Raw genomic sequence first — 23,291 nt, 5'->3', positions numbered from 1 at the left:
GCTAATGGCCAGAAACTTCCACCCATGGTGATATTCAAAAGGAAGACCTTGCCAAAAGAGACCTTTCCAGCCGGCGTCATCATAAAAGCTAACTCGAAGGGATGGATGGATGAAGAAAAGATGAGCGAGTGGTTAAGGTAAGTTTACGCGAAGAGGCCGGGTGGCTTTTTTCACACAGCTCCGTCCATGTTGATATACGACTCCATGCGCGCCCACATCACGCTGGTTTTTAATATATTATTAAAGTTTGACTGACCTATCCGACTGTTTTTTTGACATTCCTTTAGCGCAGTTAGATGCGGCTTATAACACGGGGCGGCTTATAGGTGGACAAAGTTTTGAAATATGCCGTTCATTGAAGGCGCGGCTTTTAACCCAGGGCGGCTTATGGTGCGGAAAATACGGTACTCATAAATAATTGCCTGGTTTTAGAGTTTGATAGTTTATAGCAGGGGTAGGGAACCTATGGCTCTCGAGCCAGATGTGGCTGTTTTGATGACTGCATCTGGATCTCAGATAAATCTTAGCTGACATTACCTAACAGGATAAGTAATGAATAATTCAGCCGGTAATCACAGTGTTAAAAATAACGTTCAAAATATAAAACATTCTCTTGCATTTTAATCCATCCATCTGTTTTCTACCGCACCTGTTCAAGAAGTCGCATTAATGGTCAAAAGTGTTTTATTTATTATTGGTTAGCTTCAGATTAACAATGTTATTAAAAAGAATAGGAGACTTATACTCTAAAAATGTTGGTCTTACTTAAAAATGCACGCATTTAGTTGTATTCAGTGTTAAAAAAAAATACTATATGGCTCTCACGGAAATACATTTTAAAATATTTGGCTTTCATAGCTCTCTCAGCCAAAAAGGTTCCCGACCCCTGGTTTATAGCGTAATGTGGTGTCCATTTACTAAAAGCTCAGGAAGTTGATTGATTGATTGAAACTTTTACTAGTAGATTGCACAGTACAGCACATATTCCGTACAATTGACCACTAAATAGTAATACTAAATAGTAACTTGTTTAATTCAGGGAATTAAACAAGTTGAAATTAAAGCATGGAATTCTCTAAACAAAGACTTAAAAAGCTGCAAGAATATCTTTGAATTTAAAAGGAGTTACAAAAAGAAACAACTGGAATTAAATCAAACTCAATCAATCAATCAATCAATCAATCAATGTTTATTTATATAGCCCTAAATCACAAGTGTCTCAAAGGGCTGCACAAGCCACAACGACATCCTCGGTACAAAGCCCACATAAGGGCAAGGAAAAATTCACCCCAGTGGGACGTCGATGTGAATGACTATGAGAAACCTTGGAGAGGACCGCATATGTGGGTAACCCCCCCCCCTCTAGGGGAGACCGAAAGCAATGGATGTCGAGTGGGTCTGACATAATATTGTGAGAGTCCAGTCCATAGTGGATCCAACATAATAGTAAGAGTCCAGTCCATAGTGGGGCCAGCAGGACACCATCCCGAGCGGAGACGGGTCAGCAGCGCAGAGATGTTCCCAGCCAATGTACAGGCGAACGGTCCACCCCGGGTCCCGACTCTGGACAGCCAGCACTTCATCCATGGCCACCGGACCTGTGCCCCCCCCCCCCCCCCCCCCCTACACAAGGAAAAGGGGAGCAGAGGAGAAAAGAAAAGAAACGGCAGATCAACTGGTCCAACAGGGGGGCTATTTAAAGGCTAGAGTATACAAATGAGTTTTAAGATGGGACTTAAATGCTTCTACTGAGGTAGCATCTCTAATTGTTACCGGGAGGGCATTCCATAGTACTGGAGCCCCAATAGAAAACGCTCTATAGCCCGCAGACTTTTTTTGGGCTCTGGGAATCACTAATAAGCCGGAGTTCTTTGAACGCAGATTTCTTGCCGGGACATATGGTACAATGCAATCGACAAGATAGGACGGAGCTAGACCGTGTAGTATTTTATACGTAAGTAGTAAAACCTTAAAGTCACATCTTAAGTGCACAGGAAGCCAGTGCAGGTGAGCCAGTATAGGCGTAATATGATCAAACTTTCTTGTTCTTGTCAAAAGTCTAGCAGCCGCATTTTGTACCAACTGTAATTTTTTAATGCTAGACATAGGGAGACCCCAAAATAATACGTTACAGTAGTCGAGACGAGACGTAACGAACGCATGAATAATGATCTCAGCGTCGCTAGTGGATAAAATAGAACGAATTTTAGCGATATTACGGAGATGAAAGAAGGCCGTTTTAGTAACACTCTTAATGTGTGATTCAAAGGAGAGAGTTGGGTGGAAGATAATACCCAGATTCTTTACTGATTCGCCTTGTGTAATTGTTTGGTTGTCAAATGTTAAGGTGGTATTATTAAATAAATGTCGGTGTTTAGCAGGACCGATAATCAGCATTTCCGTTTTCTTAGTGTTGAGTTGCAAGAAGTTAGCGGACATCCATTGTTTAATTTCATTAAGACACGCCTCCAGCTGACTACAATCCGGCGTGTTGGTCAGCTTTAGGGGCATGTAGAGTTGGCTGTCATCAGCATAGCAATGAAAGCTAACACCGTATTTGCGTATGATGTCGCCTAGCGGCAACATGTAAATACTAAAGAGTGCAGGGCCAAGAACCGAACCCTGAGGAACTCCGCACGTTACCTTAACATAGTCCGAGGTCACATTATTATGGGAGACGCATTGCATCCTGTCAGTAAGATAAGAGTTAAACCACGACAAGGCTAAGTCTGACATACCAATACGTGTTTTGATACGCTCTAATAAAATATTATGATCGACGGTATGGAAAGCAGCGCTAAGATGAAGAAGCAGCAACATAGATGACGCATCAGAATCCATCGTTAGCAGTAGATCATTAGTCATTTTTGCGAGGGCTGTCTCCGTAGAGTGATTTGCCCTGAAACCGGATTGAAAAGGTTCACAGAGATTGTTAGACACTAAGTGTTCATTTAGCTGCTGTGCGACAATTTTTTCGAGGATTTTCGAAATAAAGGGAAGGTGGGACACCGGTCGGTAGTTTACCATGAGGTCAGGATCAAGGTTAGGTCTTTTGAGCAGAGGATGAATAACCGCTTTCTTGAATGCTAGGGGAACAGTGCCAGAGGAAAGTGATAAGTTTATAATATTTAAATATTATATTATATTAAATATTTTATTTAGTTTGAAACTGATTTTTGATTTTGATTGGAACGTGTCATTTTGAAAATGCTGAAACGAAAATTAAAAGTATGTTGGAGTTCGGGTGTTGGTGGAGGGAACAGTGATAAAGTCATCTAAATAATTTGTGTTAAAAAGGGGGGTAGATAAATATAAGAATAGTATTCTTTCATCTGCTCCTTTCTGATCATGGAAATGTATAGGAAACAAAAAACAATGAAAGTGTCAACTGTTGGAATAATTGTTTGTAAGTTATCACAAAAGAAACGTTGTATTATGAATGCTGTCTTTCGAGGCCTAACAAGAGGAAGAACGCTCGTGAAACGCCACTGTGATTTCAACACGGACAGATGGCAGGATCTGCTCAACTTCCAGAGGAACTCTCTTTGAAGTGTTAAACGAACTCTCTCTGAAGTATTTCACAAACTCTCTTCCAACTATTTGGTAACCGAGGTCAACGCTATTTACGACCCGCTGCCCTCTTGAAGTTGCTGTGGTCAGGAGACGGGAGGGGTTATCCATTGTCCTCCAACACCTGCCCCAGCTGGATCCAGGAAGAGGCCAAGCCCGAGAAATCCCACTTCTTGGTCTTCAAAGCGACCGAAAACAATGACTGTTTTACATACTCCCCATTCCTGCTGAGACATGTGTTGGTGCGCGAACATTGAATATTGTAATAAAAAGGAGACGAAAACCTTCTTCGTCAGAGCGTGGTGCAGGACTGTACAGAGAGTGCAGTGGCCATGTCTCTCCTCAATATTGAGTCCAAATTGAATTCTGTCTCTGTTTGATTCCTTGCCTTTTGTCTTGTTTAATAGATGTCCTCAGTGTTTGAACGTGACATCAACTGTATATGGCTTGTATATGTATTTTCATGAAAGGAATAAAAAGAAATGATGACGATGATGATGATGAACTTGTTTAATTCGGGGTCCATGTTAATCAATTCATGGTAAGAGCTCTATAGAAAGAGTTGTGAAAAGAGGATCTCTGTACTTTGGAGTATTTTGAGAGGATAACTGTTGTTCATTTTACAAACTATTTTAATCTGTTTGAAATTTGTACTAGCAGTGAAATCTTGGAATAACTTAATTTTATCTATAAAACACATTTTCCCAACAAAACTGTATTTTAATGATCATTTGTAGGTCTTTTACAAATATGCCAAATATAATACTAGGTGTAGTAAAGACTATGTCTCCCGGCTGGCCTGGGAACGCCTCGAGATCCCCCGGGAGGAGCTAGACGAAGTGGCTGGGGAGAGGGAAGTCTGGGCTTCCCTGCTTAGGCTGCTGCCCCCGCGACCCGACCTCGGATAAGCGGAAGAAGATGGATGGATGGATGGAAGTTCAGGGAACACAATAACAAAAAGGCCACTGCCGTTCACATAACAGACTTCCCACCGGAGCCCGCGCATAGAGCAATGCATGCTGGGAGGTACCGTAAATACACTAAAAGAGTTTCTGAACCGTAAGTACCATAATAATGCGCAATGCAAAAACAGAACATTTACACAAAGCAGCTCCTACTGACTTGTGATTGGTCAGACCGTGCCCATCTTAATCACATGGCTAATTTCAATATAATAAATTGTGATGTAACACAATTGAATATCTTATATGCTCAGACAGTAATGTGTTTGTATAAGTTTAGATTGTCTTATGATGTTTGTAATGGGGAAAGACGTTAATGTGTCTTGTTTTCATGTCTGCATTTAAGATAGTTGACATTTAGCATGATAGCTGTTAACTGGCGATTAGTGATGTTAAGTGCCTAAGATGGTAGTTATTGATTAGCAGTGTGATGAGGGCTTTCTGCTGGTGAGTGATTAGCACTACAGTTAGAGCCACCTATCACTAGGTAGAAATGAGCAGTTTCACCAACATTTTTATGTGAAACCATATTACTAACTGTCTGGTGTTTGACAGGATTCATGGAAGTTTATTGTCATACCAGCACAGGCCCGGCCCTAACCAATCTGGCGCCCTAGGCAAGATTTTAGGTGGCGCCCCCCCCCCCCCCCACATCGGCAGTGAAGTGTATATACTCACAAGAAACCAAATAGCTTTGTCTTTGAACTTTTTTTTACTTAAAGAAAGCAAATTAACAATCAGAATAGTTAACAAGATAAAAAAAAATATGAATAAATAAATGAATGCAAAAAATAAAAAATGAATATATGAAATACAATATTTTTTACATACATATTGCTTAATTTACATTAATGATGTGCACTTTAACAACTAGGCTTACAACTATACCTAATATATAAAGGGGTGGAAAAGTGACTATTACCTGCAGGGCAAACATTAGCTAACCAGAAGGCAATAACAATGTAAACAAAAAACACCTGCTTAAAAGATCTAATACAAATGTCCCTGAGGAATGTAAGGTGGGAGTACTGTAATTACCTAACGTTACATTATTATTTTCCATAACAATTTAGCCCCCTCCACAATATTAACCCGACGTTAAAACAGAACTAGCTATTTATTGATTAGCAATTGCCGAATCATGTAACATTAGCTTAATGCTAAAAAGCCAGGTTACTATCACATTCTGTAACAGACAAATAATTTCATGTAGGCTATAATGTTACCTACCTGCTACCTCTTGTCTTTTTCTCGTTTCTCCTCCTCTTCTTTTCTCTTTTTTCTTCCCTGGGCACCTGGCAGTTTTGGCCATTTTGACATCTTGTGTTGATTTTTTGATGTGGTGACGTCCAAAAAGAGTCATGATACGGGAAGGGAGGGGGTGGGGGGGGGGGGGGGCGTAATGTTGTAACAAATAATATTTCTATTATATAGGCTTTACTTTGCATTTTAATTAACGTGGGATTATTTTTTGTATTTAGAAATAATAGTACCAACTTTTTTTTTTTTTTTTTTCTCCAACATTTGTGGCACTGGCGTGGCGCCCCCTGATGGACGGCGCCCTTAGCATTTGCCTATACGGCCTATGCCACGGGCCGGCCCTGTACCAGCACACGATACACATGAGATGGCACACAATTTAGTAGCACGTGAACAATAGGATTGGTCCTGGTGGAGATCTACACTCTTAGTGCTTTTCTTCTTTATTCAGAGTAATCATTTGACTTTCTAAAGGTTTTTAACTAAAACAACTAAGTAAGTTGACAAATATTTCTGTTTCTTATAGTATTTAAAATGTAGGATTTGTTTTCCTCGATGTTTGCCCTTTTTCTGGTTTGGAAAACAGCCATGGAAAAAGTATGTGCACGTGCTTATACATCATACTTGCCAACCCTCTCGGATTTTCCGGGAGACTCCCGAAATTCAGCGCCTCTCCCGAAAACCTACCGGGACAAATTTTCTCCCGAAAAACTCCCGAAATTCAGGCGGACCTGAGTGACGTGTTGACAACACACAACAACAGTGTCTGCCGTAAAGCAGTTCGTCTGCCGTAAACAGCAATGTTGTGACACTTTTAAACAGGACAATACTGCCATCTACTGTACATGCATATGTGACCCACCCATAATGTGTCACATTTTTGTGTTGATTTATTTATTTTATTTTGTGGTTTGAATTCGTTTTTGGAGCTGTCATTACACATTTATCAGTATTCACATTGGTCAGTAGGGGGCAGTAGGGCGTTTCTTCCCAATTGAATGCTATCACCTGCAGACCGGAAGTGTCTTGTCATTCTGATGAGCGCGACCAGTCTGTGAACAATTGAAACGTCCTGTGTGCTTTTTCCTCCTGTATAACAGGTTAGTTTTGGTGAATCAACTCACTGAATAATATCCATGTGATCTTTATAAGTTTAAGTACACATTCTGATGGTGGAGCCTAACTCTAAAGTGTTTGTGAGTTGTAGTTTGTAAATGAACACTGAAATTCAAGTATTTATTTTATTTATATGTATATATATATATATATATATATATATATATATATATATATATATATATATATATATGTATATATATATAGCTAGAATTCACTGAAAGTCAAGTATTTCTTATATATATATATATATATATATATATATATATATATATATATATATATATATATATATATATATATATATATAACTTAACCACGCCCCCAACCACGTCCCCCGCCCCACCCACGACCACGCCCCCACTCCCACCCCTAACCCCCCACCTCCCGAAATCGGAGGTCTCAAGGTTGGCAAGTATGTTATATATATATGTTTTATTTTCAAAGAGTAGTTGTCCATTATTTGATGTTAGATACTTTTACCAACCATTGTTTTAAAATATATTAAATTGCCTTTATTTTGAAAAAAACCTGATGCGTAGTAGGAAACGGAAGTTGCGGACTTCTAGCGCATGCGCAAATGTACTTGAAGCCAAGCAAAAAGAGGAAGACCGCATGCTATGGTTGTTCGGAGATTCTTCGAATTCACGATCTTAAAGTCATATGATTCACAGCAAATTTAGCAACAAATATTTCAATTCGCATTTTCCAAAGCCACGAAACGTGCATTGAGTTTGGAGCGATATGTGAAGTGAAGATTGAAGACGTGATAGAAGATGGACGACTACTGCTATGCTAAGATGGCGACGTCCGCTAAAAGAGAACATGAAAGAGAATCAACTTCCAGCAAATCACCAACGGAGATAAAGACGAAAGATGAAGGTGAGTGACTTGAAGTTTTGTCATTTGAATACTATTTCAAGCCCTTAAAGACGAAATGAGCCGACCTTGTTGAAGAATGTAAAGAAAGAGCCGCCATGATTGTTAGCTTGAAGAAGGCAGTGGAGTTCACATCAGAGGAGATGAAAGAATGCAAAAGTCAAATGAAGAAAGTGGAAGAGCAAAACAAGCACTTCCCATGTTTGGCAAACGCCACATTTCCAATATTTAGCTCGCATTACTAAGCTAAGTTATTCATGAAGTCCATCAAGTTATTGGATGGATGTTCGAGTGGACATAACAGCCACTATCTCTAAGTCATCCTCCATCTTGTAAACACTGTAGCACAGTGGTTCTCAAACTTTTTTTGTCATCCCCCACTTTGGACAAGGGGGAGTTTTCAAGCCCCACCTGCCCCCATCGCCCCAACAGAGCGCTAATGCCAAGCTTTAACATTTTCAAATTTATTGAACATCAAGTTGTATACATTCAAACTCAATAACATTAAGTTCAATAATAAATAAAATAACTGTGCAGCTGTGGTATAACTTGCATCAAGTTCAATAATAAATAAAATAACTTCCATCAAGTTCAATAATAAATAAAACAAAAGTGTTATAACTTGCATCAAGTTCAATAATAAATCAAAAAAAGTGTTATAACTTGCATCAAGTTCAATAATAAATAAAAAAAAAGTGTTATGACTTGCATCAAGTTCAATAATAAATAAAACAAAAGTGTTATAACTTGCATCAAGTTCAATAATAAATCAAAAAAGTGTTATAACTTGCATCAAGTTCAATAATAAATCAAAGTGTTATAACTTGCATCACGTTCAATAATAAATCAAAAAAAGTGTTATAACTTGCATCAAGTTCAATAATAAATCAAAAAAAGTGTTATAACTTGCATCAAGTTCAATAATAAATAAAAAAAAGTGTTATAACTTGCATCAAGTTCAATAATAAATAAAACAAAAGTGTTATAGCTTGCATCAAGTTCAATAATAATAATAAAAAAAAGTGTTATAACTTGCATCAAGTACAATAATAAATAAAATAAAAGTGTTATAACTTGCATCAAGTTCAAAAAAAAGAAAGAAAAAGTGTTATAACTTGCATCACGTTCAATAATAAATCAAAAAAAGTGTTATAACTTGCATCAAGTTCAATAATAAATCAAATAAAAGTGTTATAACTTGCATCAAGTTCAATAATAAATCAAAAAAAGTGTTATAACTTGCATCAAGTTCAATAATAAATAAAACAAAAGTGTTATAACTTGCATCAAGTTCAATAATAAATCAAATAACTTGCATCAAGTTCAATAATAAATACAATAAAAGTGCCACTTTGCAATCTTTGCAAAAAAAAAAGGAGGAGCTATGCATTTGGCAAGACAGGGCAAGTGACAGCACTTTCCCCCAGGAGAGCCACCTTGCTTCACTGTGAAACAGCACGGCTGTATGATCAGCTCATATTTCCTCACACAGTGCAGAGAACAGTCGCGCTTTCAGTGGTCGTGTTTTGATCAAATTTACCGCGCTCACAACATCTGTTAAAACCTCATTGAGTTCGGGGCTGAGCTGCCTTGACGCGAGTGCTTCCCGGTGAATGACACAGTGTGTGCCCGTCACATTTTTGTTTCTCTGCAGGCGCTGGCTCTGGCTCGACGACCTTTGAGGTGCGAGTCACAAATGTATATATTTGTGTAATTGTGGTCCACACATTAGCCTGCTACCCATCCGCGCGAAAGTTTGTTCCGCTTAGCCCCGCCCCCATTAGTTACTGTTGCTATGTCTGTCAAACTTTCGCTCGTACCGAGAAATATAAAGCCTACAGTAAAAATAAGTACCGGTAATTTCCATTTATTTATATAGCGGATTTCACAGACAGAATCTCAAAGTGATTTACAGTGTGTATAGAAAATGAAAGCATAGTAAAAAAAATAATCTAAGAATATAATAATAAAAAAAAAAAATTGAAAGTGAAATTTCCTCCCGTTCCTCGCGCCCCACCTGTCATGTCTCTATTCCCCACCAGTGGGGCGCACCCCACACTTTGAGAAACGCTGCTCTAAGTCATCCTCCATCTTGTAAACACTGTAGCAGCTAGTGAAAGATTCAAATGATGTTGTTGCGCCAGGATTTGATGTTGAGCATTTTTTGAATTGTATTTCCTAGTTCTTAGTAGGGCTGGACAATTAATCCCATTTTAATCTTAATTTCAATTAAGACATGACAAGATCATAAACATGTTATCGTAAAAAAAAAGAAAGATGAACAGCCCGCGGAACGTGCATGCCAATTCTTGAGCCTGTAACGGTTAAAGGGGAACATTATCACAATTTTAGAAGGGTTAAAACCATTATAAATCAGTTCCCAGTGGCTTATTATATTTTTCGAATTTTTTTCAAAATTTTACCCATCACGCAATATCCCTAAAAAAAGCTTCAAAGTGCCTGATTTTAACCATCGTTATATACACCCGTCCATTTTCCTGTGACGTCACATAGTGATGCCAACACAAACAAACATGGCGGAAAGAACAGCAAGCTATAGCGACATTAGCTCGGATTCAGACTCGGATTTCAGCGGCTTAAGCGATTCAACAGATTACGCATGTATTGAAACGGATGGTTGTAGTGTGGAGGCAGGTAGCGAAAACCAAATTGAAGAAGAAACCGAAGCTATTGAGCCATATCGGTTTGAACCGTATGCAAGCGAAACCGACGAAAACGACACGACAGCCAGCGACACGGGAGAAAGCGAGCACGAATTCGGCGATCGCCTTCTAACCAACGATTGGTATGTGTTTGTTTGGCATTAAAGGAAACTAACAACTATGAACTAGGTTTACAGCATATGAAATACATTTGGCAACAACATGCACTTTGAGAGTGCAGACAGCCCAATTTTCATCAATTAATATATTCTGTAGACATACCCTCATCCGCTCTCTTTTCCTGAAAGCTGATCTGTCCAGTCCTGTTGGAAATGCATCTGCTTTGAGTGTCGCAGGATATCCACACATTCTTGCCATCTCTGTCGTAGCATAGCTTTCGTCGGTAAAGTGTGCGGAACAAACGTCCAATTTCTTGCCACTTTGGCATCTTTGGGCCACTGGTGCAACTTGAATCCGTCCCTGTTGGTGTTGTTACACCCTCCGACAACACACCGACGAGGCATGATGTCTCCAAGGTACGGAAAACAGTCCAGTGTTTCCCACAGGACAGGCATCTATTTGTGGTGGTGTGGTCGGGGGGCGGGGGGGGGGGTTACGGCAGCAGCGATGACCAAGAAGAACGCGGAGTTGGAATATAATTACAACATTTTATGTACATATTTATATACAGATTTGAACAATTAGTGATTCACTGAAATATATTTATTAATTGTGGTTCTTACAAAAAATATATCTTATAAAATATAAAAGCTAAAATGTCTCTTAAAACTCTGCCCCTTTAATTAGTGAATACTAAATAATGTAACTTTAGCCTACTACTACAACCATATTATTTACCAGCAACATGAAGTAAAACGGAGGCAGAGGTGTCCTGCCACAGTCAGTCAACCTCCTCCTCCTCCTCCTGCTGCTGCTGAACAGGTCGCACCTGTGGTCCGGACTGTAGGCCTACCTCCTCTCCAAGTCGAGCCCTTTTCGGCCGTTGAAAATATTTTTCTATACTCATTTGTGTGAAGGAGTGAACATCCAACATTAGAATTTATTACTAACGAGCAGAAGCGCTCTATGTACAGTGCCGTCTAACCTTAAGCGGCAGCCGCTCAACACATGCAGGGTTCAACGTTAAGGTTTTTTTCTACTTGCCCGACTTCTCAAATCTACTTGCCCCAATATTTTTACTTGTCCTGCCTAGGTTTTTTTCTGGCTGTGTAGTGCTCATGGTTTATATCTTACTAAAATCCTTCCCGTTGACTATTTACAACACTACACAGTATTTATTATTATTATACAATTTAATAAATCAGAAACTGATGACATAGTGCTGTATTTTACTTCTTTATCTTTTTTTTTTTTCAACCAAAAATGCTTTGCTCTGATTAGTGGGTACTTGAATTAAAAAAAAAATCACAGGGGGTACATTGCTGAAAAAAGGTTGAGAACCACTGACCTAGTATATACAATAATATAAACCAAGTCATTGTATTTCATTTAGGATTATTTCATAACTTCATTTAAATAAAAATATATTTTTTGTCTTTTTTAGATACAGTCAATAAATAATGTGAACATGTATCATAACATGGAAATCTAAGAGAACGTGTTGTGAATGAGGATGCTTGTGGACCTGGAAATTATTATTTATTTATTTTTACACATTTTTATTTTTAAAAAAAACAGTTTTTCCAACGTATACAATTTTAGACGCTTTCTCTTCTTAGTTATTATTTCTCCGGCTGTAGAAAAGAGCCGCTCACAGGGCACAGAGGAGGCGTCAGTGCGACACAGTTCGCGTATCGGTCACGTGACCAAAACAGCTCATGATCGGTCACGTGACTTTCTAAAAGCGGTACGCGCACCGACACAGGGTTTCGCTCTATGAGCTCGACGCATGCGCCGATGCATCGGTATTGCCGGACCCATCACTACTATCTACCTATAACACCTGTAAAAATGAAGCAATGCTACCACGCTAGCAAGCGTTAGCTAGCCGGCTATGAGCCACCAAGCTGCTAACTGTCGCCAAAAGGCACCATTTAAGTTTTTTTCCCCATGGCATCCTGGATCAAGGCTTTCAGCAGCTTTTGGACGTTTGAGGTAGAAACGTAGGAAGCGCCATCATTATGAAAAGTAGCCGGCGAGTATTTTGATTCCGTCTGTCCGCCCGTCCCTCTTCTTCTTCTTCTTCTTCTTGCTATTGGCGGAGTTACAATGCATAGTAGGCTACCGCCACCTACTGCACCGGAGGTGTAACTACAAGCAACATTCACAGACAGAGTCCCATTGCTTTTATGAGCGGTCGAGCGAGTCAAAAGCCGAAAAATCCATTTGTGGCGGACGTAATTCTTTCGTGGCGGGCCGCCACAAATAAATGAATGTGTGGGAAACACTGGAGTCGAAAAAACGGAAAATAACAGAGCTGATTTGACTCTGTGTTTGAGAAAATGGCGGATTGCTTCCCGATGTGACGTCACGTTGTGACGTCATCGCTCCGAGAGCGAATAATAGAAAGGCGTTTAATTCGCCAAAATTCACCCATTTAGAGTTCGGAAATCGGTTAAAAAAATATATGGTCTTTTTTCTGCAACATCAAGGTATATATTGACGCTTACATAGGTCTGCTGATAATGTTCCCCTTTAATGCCTTTTAATTTATGTTTTAACCTTGTAAAATTCTTCTTTGACTGTGAGTGTTTAATGTAGTCATTTTTCGTAGTTCCTTTTATTTGGAAAAGTATCTATACATTTAGTGCCGGTACTTAATTATTGGTATGGGGACAACCCTAGTGTGTAGTGTTTCATGGCCATTCATTTAGTGCCTTGCCAGAATGATGGATCAATGTTTACATGACTTGTCATAGACTCAGAAAAGTTCAGCTAGAATCACAGAAAGTAGAAAACATCTGCTTCCATGGACATTAGGATACTACAAACTAACAGTGGGGAAAAAGTCAATATTGAAATACATCGCAAAACTAAAAAAGATAATATCTATCTGAAAGAAGTCTATAGTTAAGAAGAAGAGGACTTTTTTAGATATTAAATGCAAAAGAGAGCGGATGAGGGTATGTCTACAGAATATATTAATTGATGAAAATTGGGCTGTCTGCACTCTCAAAGTGCATGTTGTTGCCAAATGTATTTCATATGCTGTAAACCTAGTTCATAGTTGTTAGTTTCCTTTAATGCCAAACAAACACATACCAATCGTTGGTTAGAAGGCGATCGCCGAATTCGTCCTCGCTTTCTCCCGTGTCGCTGGCTGTCGTGTCGGTTTCGCTTGCATACGGTTCAAACCGATATGGCTCAATAGCTTCGGTTTCTTCTTCAATTTGGTTTTCGCTACCTGCCTCCACACTACAACCATCCGTTTCAATACATGCGTAATCTGTTGAATCGCTTAAGCCGCTGAAATCCGAGTCTGAATCCGAGCTAATGTCGCTATAGCTTGCTGTTCTTTCCGCCATGTTTGTTTGTGTTGGTGTAGTGAGTCTTATTCTGCGTTGTGTAATTTTTAAAAATAAAAGACACTTCACCATGCCGTCGGTTCAGTATTTATTGGGAACCTGTGTTGGAAACACGAAACACACACACACAGGTCTCAACTTTCTGGCGGAGTGATATCTGCTCCTTCTCATTCAAAAGTCCGAAGGAAGAGGAAGTAACATTCATTCATATAAAAATAATAGTAAATTAAATTACATTAATAAAAACGTTTTCTCACAAAATAATAATAATGCACAAATCCACATACCTGTGTTGGAAACACGAAACACACACACACACACACACACACAGGTCTCAACTTTCTGGCGGAGTGATATCTGCTCCTGTGTGATACAAACACCATGCGTAAATACCGTATTTTCCGCACCATAAGCCGCCCTGGGTTATAAGCCGCGCCTTCAATGAACGGCATATTTCAAAACTTTGTCCACCTATAAGCCGCCCCGTGTTGTAAGCCGCATCTAACTGCGCTAAAGGAATGTCAAAAAAACAGTCAGATAGGTCAGTCAAACTTTAATAATATATTAAAAACCAGCGTGATGTGGGCGCGCATGGAGTCGTATATCAACATGGACGGAGCTGCGTGAAAAAAGCCACCCGGCCTCTTCGCGTAAACTTAAACTTACCTTAACCACTCGCTCATCTTTTCTTCATCCATCCCTTCGAGTTAGCTTTTATGATGACGCCGGCTGGAAAGGTCTCTTTTGGCAAGGTCTTCCTTTTGAATATCACCATGGGTGGAAGTTTCTGGCCATTAGCATGGCAAGCTAGAACCACAGTGAAGGATGACTTCTCATTCCCTGTGGTGCGAATATTCACCGTACGTGCTCCCGTTGTATCCACAGTGCGGTTCACAGGAATATCAAAAGTCAGTGGAACCTCGTCCATGTTGATAATGTTCTCTGGCCGGATCTTTTTTTCAGCTATCTTGTTTTTACAATATGCACAGAAAGTAGCCAGCTTTTCTTGAAAGTCTTTAGGCAGTTGCTGTGAAATAGTAGTCCGTGTGCGGATGGAGAGATTGCGCCTTTTCATGAACCGGAAACCTCGCTTAGTAGGAGCCATTTTGTGGTCTTTACAGATGTAAACACACAAAGGAAATGAAACGTAATATCCGCGCGCTTCTTCTTCTTCTACGCGGGCGGGTGGTTGCTTACAGTAGAAGAAGAAGCGCTTCCTCTTCTATGGGGGCGGGTGCTTACCTTGGCGGTTGCTTGCGTAGAAGAAGAAGCACTTCCTCTTCTACGGGGAAAAAAGATGGCGGCCGTTTACCGTAGTTGCGAGACCGAAACTTTATGAAAATGAATCTTAATATTAATCCATATATAAAGCGCACCGGGTTATAAGCCGCACTGTCAGCTTTTGAGTAAATTTGTGGTTTTTAGGTGCGGCTTATAGTGCGCAAAATACGGTACTACCAAACAATTCACACAGTCGACGCTCTACGTCTAAATAACCGAAATTGTGCATAAAAATTACTCAAAACAACACATCACTTGTACCCACAACAATATTGGGTTAACTTTTCAAGTATCTAGGAACGCTTAGGAAGAATATTTACAATGTGAAGAAACACGGAGCAGTGAAGAACTATTACCTTCTCATTCAAAAGTCCGAAGGAAGAGGAAGTAAAGCAATCGAAAAAGACACTTCCCGCACCGGACAGCCGGTTCTTCAAAATAAAAGCGTTACTTCAAAATAAATATAACACCCTGTCTAGTTCATAATATAGCGCAACAACATCACACTATTACATTGGCTTCACTATGTGACGTCACAGGAAAATGGACGTGTGTACCGTATTTTCCGCACTATAAGGCGCACCTAAAAACCACAAATTTTCTCAAAAGCTGACAGTGCGGCTTATAACCCGGTGCGCTTTATATATGGATAAATATTAAGATTCATTTTCATAAAGTTTCGGTCTCGCAACTTCGGTAAACAGCCGCCATCTTTTTTCCCGGTAGAACAGGAAGCGCTTCTTCTTCTACGCAAGCAACCGCCAAGGTAAGCACCCGCCCCCATAGAACAGGAAGCGCTTCTTCTTCTACTGTAAGCAACCACCCGCCTGCGTAGAAGAAGAAAAAGCGCGCGGATATCACCGTACGTTTCATTTCCTTTGTGTGTTTACATCTGTAAAGACCACAAAATGGCTCCTACTAAGCGTCAGGGATCTGGTTCATGAAAAGACGCAATCTCTCCATCCGCACACGGATTACTATTTCACAGCAACTGATATTCCTGTGAACCGAACTGTGGATACAACGGGAGCACGTACGGTGAATATTCGCACCACAGGGAATGAGAAGTCATCCTTCACTGTGGTTCTAGCTTGCCATGCTAATGGCCAGAAACTTCCACCCATGGTGATATTCAAAAGGAAGACCTTGCCAAAAGAGACCTTTCCAGCCGGCGTCATCATAAAAGCTAACTCGAAGGGATGGATGAAGAAAAGATGAGCGAGTGGTTAAGGTAAGTTTAAGTTTACGCGAAGAGGCCGGGTGGCTTTTTTCACGCAGCTCTGTCCATGTTGATATACGTATGTTTGTGATTGCACATTTGCGTACATTTTGGGAGTGAACAGAGTTGTTAGAACGCTGGTTTTTAATATATTATTAAAGTTTGACTGACCTATCTGACTGTTTTTTTGACATTCCTTTAGCGCAGTTAGATGCGGCTTACAACACGGGGCGGCTTATAGGTGGACAAAGTTTTGAAATATGCCGTTCATTGAAGGCGCGGCTTATAACCCAGGGCGCCTTATGGTGCGGAAAATACGGTATATAACGATGGTTAAAATCAGGCACTTTGAAGCTTTTTTTAGGGATATTGCGTGATGGGTAACATTTTGTAAAAAAACTTCGAAATGGGAACTGATTTTTAATGGTTTTAACCATTCTGAAATTGTGATAATGTTCCCCTTTAAGTCGTCTGTTTTCTCTGCAAAATTCCACAGTATTCTGGACATCTGTGTTGGTGAATCTTTTGCGATTTGTTCAATGAACAATGGAGACGGCAAAGAAGAAAGCTGTAGTTGGGAAGCGGTGTATTGCGGCCGGATGCAGCAACACAAACACAAACACAACCGGTGTTGCGTTGTTTTTATTCCCAAAAGATGACAGCCAAGCTTTACTATGGAACAGAGAGGTCAAGCGAACACGGTTGTGTTGGACCACACACACCAAGTACAGTGTATTATGCAGCGAGCATTTCGAAAGATGGTGTTTCGAAGAGGGTCCTTTGCGAAGAGCAGAGATGGGCATCGCCACCACCCGTCGACTGGTGCTGAAGAAAGGGGCGGTGCCAACTATTTTCAACAGACCACGGCCAGGCATCAGTGGCAGTGTCACTGTCAGAGCTCCCAGTGCCAGCGCTTCCACAAGTTCAGACCACCCCACCCCCTCCACAAGTGGACAGACTGTGCACATGAGGTCTGCATTTGCCAAAAGGGAAAGGAAGAGGGTAAGGATCTTCATTTCCAGTTTCCATAGTCATACTCACACACATAAGTCATAGACTACTCCATGAACAATGAAATACATTAACAATAAAATAGTCTACATTAGGGATGTCCCGATCCGATATTTGGATCGGATCGGCTGCCGATATTTGCCAAAAATTGCGTATCGGCAAGGCATGGGAAAATGCCGATCCAGATCCAGTTAAAAAAAAACTCCGGTCCGTGTTTTCCAACGCACTGATTTAAATAATACATTCCACTTTTCTGCTGCTCCGTAATTTCAGTTCCGCTTTTTCCAGCACACCTTCAACACATCCACAATTCTCACGCAGTTGCTTTTAGCTGCTGGCATTACACGACAGGCTCTTCTCACTCTTTCCTGTGTCTCCCTCTCACAGACAGCGAGCGCACCTTCTTACACACGTCACATACTGTCACGTCATACGTCACATACTGTCACGTCATACGTCACATACGTATACATCCTCCCAGGGCAGAGAGCGAGGTAGCGGCATGGCTAACGTTAGCTGTGATGCTAGCGCTAGCGTTTTCCAACGCACCTATTTAAATAATACATTCCACTTTTCTGCTGCTCCGTAATTTCCGTTCCGCATTTTCCAGCACACCTTCAACACATCCACAGGTCTGTGGATTCTCACGCAGTTGCTTTTAGCTGCTGGCATTACACGACAGGCTCTTCTCACTCTTTCCTGTGTCTCCCTCTCACAGACAGCGAGCGCACCTTCTTACACACGTCACATACTGTCACGACATACGTCACATACTGTCACGTCATACGTCACATACGTATACATCCTCCCCGGGCAGAGAGCGAGGTAGCGGCATGGCTAACGTTAGCTGTGATGCTAGCGCTAGCGTTTTCCAACGCACCTATTTAAATAATACATTCCACTTTTCTGCTGCTCCGTAATTTCCGTTCCGCATTTTCCAGCACACCTTCAACACATCCACAGGTCTGTGGATTCTCACGCAGTTGCTTTTAGCTGCTGGCATTACACGACAGGCTTTTCTCACTCTTTCCTGTGTCTCCCTCTCACAGACAGCGAGCGCACCTTCTTACACACGTCACATACTGTCACGTCATACGTCACATACTGTCACGTCATACGTCACATGCGTATACATCCTCCCCGGGCAGAGAGCGAGGTAGCGGCATGGCTAACGTTAGCTGTGATGCTAGCGCAGTCGCTAAGGTGCGCGCCTGCTCAAGCGTCCTCTGCGCACGGCAAATCTATGCCACGCACAAAATCGAATAAAAAAAATAAGCGCATAACAATTTTCGACACACGGACACGACAGAGAAAACAGTTTTCGTCATCATTGTTCAAATATTGTGACGTCTGTCGAGACGCTTATCTCCATTCGGTGCCACACGTCCACACCATCAAAATGCCGAGGCAAAAATTTCCACATCAACACCGTATGAAAAAATTAGTGATTTTTTTTAGTTGTGATTTCCTTCTCTGCATGAAAGTTTAAAAGTAGCATATATTAATGCAGTATGAAGAAGAATGTTTTAATGTAGACATGCAAGCCTTGAAAGAACATTTTGAAAATCAAGACTACATTTCCTGCAAATGGGTGCATTTCTACCCTATATTTTAACTTTAGATTGATTCTCATATCAAACTCTTTTGGCTGTCTTTTTGACACTTACATCCGGCGCCCCCCTCCACACCCTGGATTATAAATAATGTAAATAATTCAATATGATTATCTTGTGTGATGACTGTATTATGATGATAGTATATATCTGATAGTATATATCTGTATCATGAATCAATTAAGTGGACCCCGACTTAAACAAGTGTAAAAACTTATTGGGGTGTTACCATTTAGTGGTCAATTGTACGGAATATGTACTTCACTGTGCAACCTACCAATAAAAGTCTCAATCAATCAATCAAAACACATAGAATCATCATACTGCTGTGATTATATGCATGAAGTGTTCATTCAAGGCTAAGGCAAAATATCGAGATATATATTGTGTATTGCAATATGGCCTTAAAATATGGCAATATTAAAAAAGGCCATATCGCCCAGCCCTAGTTCAATGATGCCATTTCTGTTTGTCATGTATAATTTTGTCTATTTTGTGTTTATCCTTGAATAAACAGGTCAGTTTCTTGTTACCAACCATTGTGTATTATTCAAACTCCCCTAATTCAGCTGGCTAGTTGTTATCAAGAGTACTAAAACCCTTTTCAACATGATTCTGACAACTAAGTAGGCTAAATAACTTTAAACTTTAATACATGCTCGGATAGGCCAGTATCGGTCAGTATCGGTATCGGATCGGAAATGCAAACACAATATCGGTATCGGATCGGAAGTGCACAAACCTGGATCGGGACATCCCTAGTCTACATATAATTATTGCTTCAAGTTCTATTCAAGTTCTTTCGTAGTATAAAGTATCGTACATTTACTGACATTACTGTCAATACTGTCAATAGATTACAATAGACAATAATATCAAGTATTGTACATCTACAGACAATAGATCAGATCATGGCCAGTACGACTACGGCATCAGTGGCGGATGAACCAATGGCAATGGCACTAGATTTGCCTGATGAGGAGGGCGATCAAGATCAGGTTCGAATTGTTTTCCAAATCACTGTTCAAATGGATTACAGTTCAAGCCCAATAGAGAAAGTATTCATCATTTATGTAAATGAGGTATCCATATTACAAACCCCGTTTCCATATGAGTCGGGAAATTGTGTTAGATGTAAATATAAACGGAATACAATGATTTGCAAATCCTTTTCAACCCATATTCAGTTGAATGCACTACAAAGACAACATATTTAATGTTCAAACTCATAAACTTTATATATTTTTTTGCAAATAATAATTAACTTAGAATTTCATGGCTGCAACACGTGCCAAAGTAGTTGGGAAAGGGCATGTTCACCACTGTGTTACATGGCCTTTCCTTTTAACAACACTCAGTAAACGTTTGGGAACTGAGGAGACACATTTTTGAAGCTTCTCAGGTGGAATTCTTTCCCATTCTTGCTTGATGTACAGCTTAAGTTGTTCAACAGTCCGGGGGTCTCCCTTGTGCTATTTTAGGCTTCATAATGCGCCACACATTTTCAACAGGCAGGCCAGTCTAGTACCCGCACTCTTTTACTATGAAGCCACGTTGATGTAACACGTGGCTTGGCAATGTCTTGCTGAAATAAGCAGGGGCGTCCACGGTGACGTTGCTTGGATGGCAACATATGTTGCTCCAAAACCTGTATGTACCTTTCAGCATTAATGGCGCCTTCACAGATGTGTAAGTTACCCATGTCTTGGGCACTAATACACCCCCATACCATCACACATGCTGGCTTTTCAACTTTGCGCCTATAACAGTCCGGATGGTTCTTTTCCTCGACGTCCACAGTTTCCAAAAACAATTTGAAATGTGGACTCGTCAGACCACAGAACACTTTTCCACTTTGTATCAGTCCATCTTAGATGAGCTCAGGCCCAGCGAAGCCGACGGCGTTTCTGGGCGTTGTTGATAAACGGTTTTCGCCTTGCATAGGAGAGTTTTAACTTGCGTTTACAGATGTAGCGACCAACTGTAGTTACTGACAGTGGGTTTCTGAAGTGTTCCTGAGCCCATGTGGTGATATCCTTTACACACTGATGTCGCTTCTTGATGTAGTACAGCCTGAGGGATCAAAGGTAAGCTTAGCTGCTTACGTGCAGTGATTTCTCCAGATTCTCTGAACCCTTTGATGATATTACGGAGCGTAGATGGTGAAATCCCTAAATTCCTTGCAATAGCTGGTTGAGAAAGGTTTTTCTTAAACTGTTCAACAATTTGCTCACGCATTTGTTGACAAAGTGGTGACCCTCGCCCCATCCTTGTTTGTGAATGACTGAGCATTTCATGGAATCTACTTTTATACCCAATCATGGCACCCACCTGTTCCCAATTAGCCTGCTCACCTGTGGGATGTTCCAAATAAGTGTTTGATGAGCATTCCTCAACTTTATCAGTATTTATTGCCACCTTTCCCAACTTCTTTGTCACGTGTTGCTGCCATCAAATTCTAAAGTTAATGATTATTTGCAAAAAAAAAATAAAGTTTATGAGTTTGAACATCAAATATGTTGTCTTTGTAGCATATTCAACTGAATATGGGTTGAAAATGATTTGCAAATCATTGTATTCTGTTTATATTTACATCTAACACAATTTCCCAACTCATATGGAAACGGGGTTTGTACATGTTGCTGTTTCTCCATTTCCAGGGAAATACAAGAGAACAAGGATGCCAGACGGACTGGGTAGCGATTGGGACAGCACCAACGGCAATGACTAGTAGCAAGAGCACCCAAACAGGGAAAATACATCATAGATCAAAGGGTATGTCTATTTGGGTGATGAACATGATTCTGCACACCACAGTACCGTATTTTCCGCACCATAAGCCGCCCTGGGTTATAAGCCGCGCCTTCAATGAACGGCATATTTCAAAACTTTGTCCACCTATAAGCCGCCCCGTGTTATAAGCCGCATCTAACTGCGCTAAAGGAATGTCAAAAAAACAGTCAGATAGGTCAGTCAAACTTTAATAATATATTAAAAACCAGCGTGATGTGGGCGCGCATGGAGTCGTATATCAACATGGACGGAGCTGCGTGAAAAAAGCCACCCGGCCTCTTCGCGTAAACTTCCCTTAACCACTCGCTCATCTTTTCTTCATCCATCCATCCCTTCGAGTTAGCTTTTATGATGACGCCGGCTGGAAAGGTCTCTTTTGGCCAGGTCTTCCTTTTGAATATCACCATGGGTGGAAGTTTCTGGCCATTAGCATGGCAAGCTAGAACCACAGTGAAGGATGACTTCTCATTCCCTGTGGTGCGAATATTCACCGTACGTGCTCCCGTTGTATCCACAGTGCGGTTCACAGGAATATCAAAAGTCAGTGGAACCTCGTCCATGTTGATAATGTTCTCTGGCCGGATCTTTTTTTCAGCTATCTTGTTTTTACAATATGCACGGAAAGTAGCCAGCTTTTCTTGAAAGTCTTTAGGCAGTTGCTGTGAAATAGTAGTCCGTGTGCGGATGGAGAGATTGCGTCTTTTCATGAACCGGAAACCTGTCGCTTAGTAGGACCCATTTTGTGGTCTTTACAGATGTAAACACACAAAGGAAATGAAACGTAATATCCGCGCGCTTCTTCTTCTTCTACGGGGGCGGGTGGTTGCTTACAGTAGAAGAAGAAGCGCTTCCTCTTCTATGGGGGCGGGTGCTTCCTCTTCTACGGGGAAAAAAGATGGCGGCTGTTTACCGTAGTTGCGAGACCGAAACTTTATGAAAATGAATCTTAATATTAATCCATATATAAAGCGCACCGGGTTATAAGCCGCACTGTCAGCTTTTGAGTAAATTTGTGGTTTTTAGGTGCGGCTAATAGTGCGGAAAATACGGTACACATTGCACAGCTGCCTGTGCAGAGTAGACAGATAGATTAGGTGATTCAAAGACAATCATTAGTATGTGATCCTAGTTTGATTTGAACAGATTATATAAAACAACTTGTGTTTTATTTTATTGCTAGGACACCAGGTGACCCCAGAGATCCTCCAGAGGGTTAGAGCTCGGCCAGCCGGGGTTAGTGAAGTCCCATCGTCAAGTGTCGCAGCTCCGTCTGACAGCCCCGACATAGCAACTCCAGGTGCGTCTGGAATGCAAGCCAAGCTACGACCACCATGTTATTGCTTGTATGCACTTTGTGTGTGCGTTTTGACACACTCCACATCATGCGCCTCGGCTCTGTAGTCACCATCATTTCATTCAGATGAAAGAACGGTACCGGT

General features: G+C 40.8%; 2 protein-coding genes across 5 annotated transcripts in view; both read left to right on the top strand.

Moving 5' to 3' along the window:
* The window catches only part of LOC140679610 (uncharacterized), a 61,266-nt gene that overhangs the window by 17,354 nt on the left and 20,621 nt on the right, over positions 1-23,291 (top strand). The gene's annotated exons all lie outside the window — the stretch shown is intronic.
* LOC133619176 (uncharacterized) overlaps positions 7,519-23,291 on the top strand; it is a 170,400-nt gene continuing 154,627 nt past the window's right edge. Inside the window, exons 1-5 of one of the 4 annotated variants that reach the window (XM_072915322.1) lie at positions 7,739-7,790; positions 16,932-17,437; positions 19,956-20,057; positions 21,720-21,834; positions 23,033-23,149. In XM_072915322.1, coding sequence (XP_072771423.1) covers positions 16,982-17,437; positions 19,956-20,057; positions 21,720-21,834; positions 23,033-23,149 — 790 coding nt within the window. In that variant the 5' untranslated portion in view covers positions 7,739-7,790; positions 16,932-16,981. Of the gene's footprint in view, positions 7,791-16,931; positions 17,438-19,955; positions 20,058-21,719; positions 21,835-23,032; positions 23,150-23,291 lie in introns of all 4 variants that reach the window. The other 3 variants (XM_072915323.1, XM_072915324.1, XM_061980101.2) reach the window with 3 other exon arrangements.

Source organism: Nerophis lumbriciformis, linkage group LG20 (assembly GCF_033978685.3).
Source record: "Nerophis lumbriciformis linkage group LG20, RoL_Nlum_v2.1, whole genome shotgun sequence".
NCBI lineage: Eukaryota > Metazoa > Chordata > Actinopteri > Syngnathiformes > Syngnathidae > Nerophis > Nerophis lumbriciformis.
Note: the sequence above shows the minus strand (reverse complement) of the source record. Positions and strands in the feature narration are given on the sequence as shown.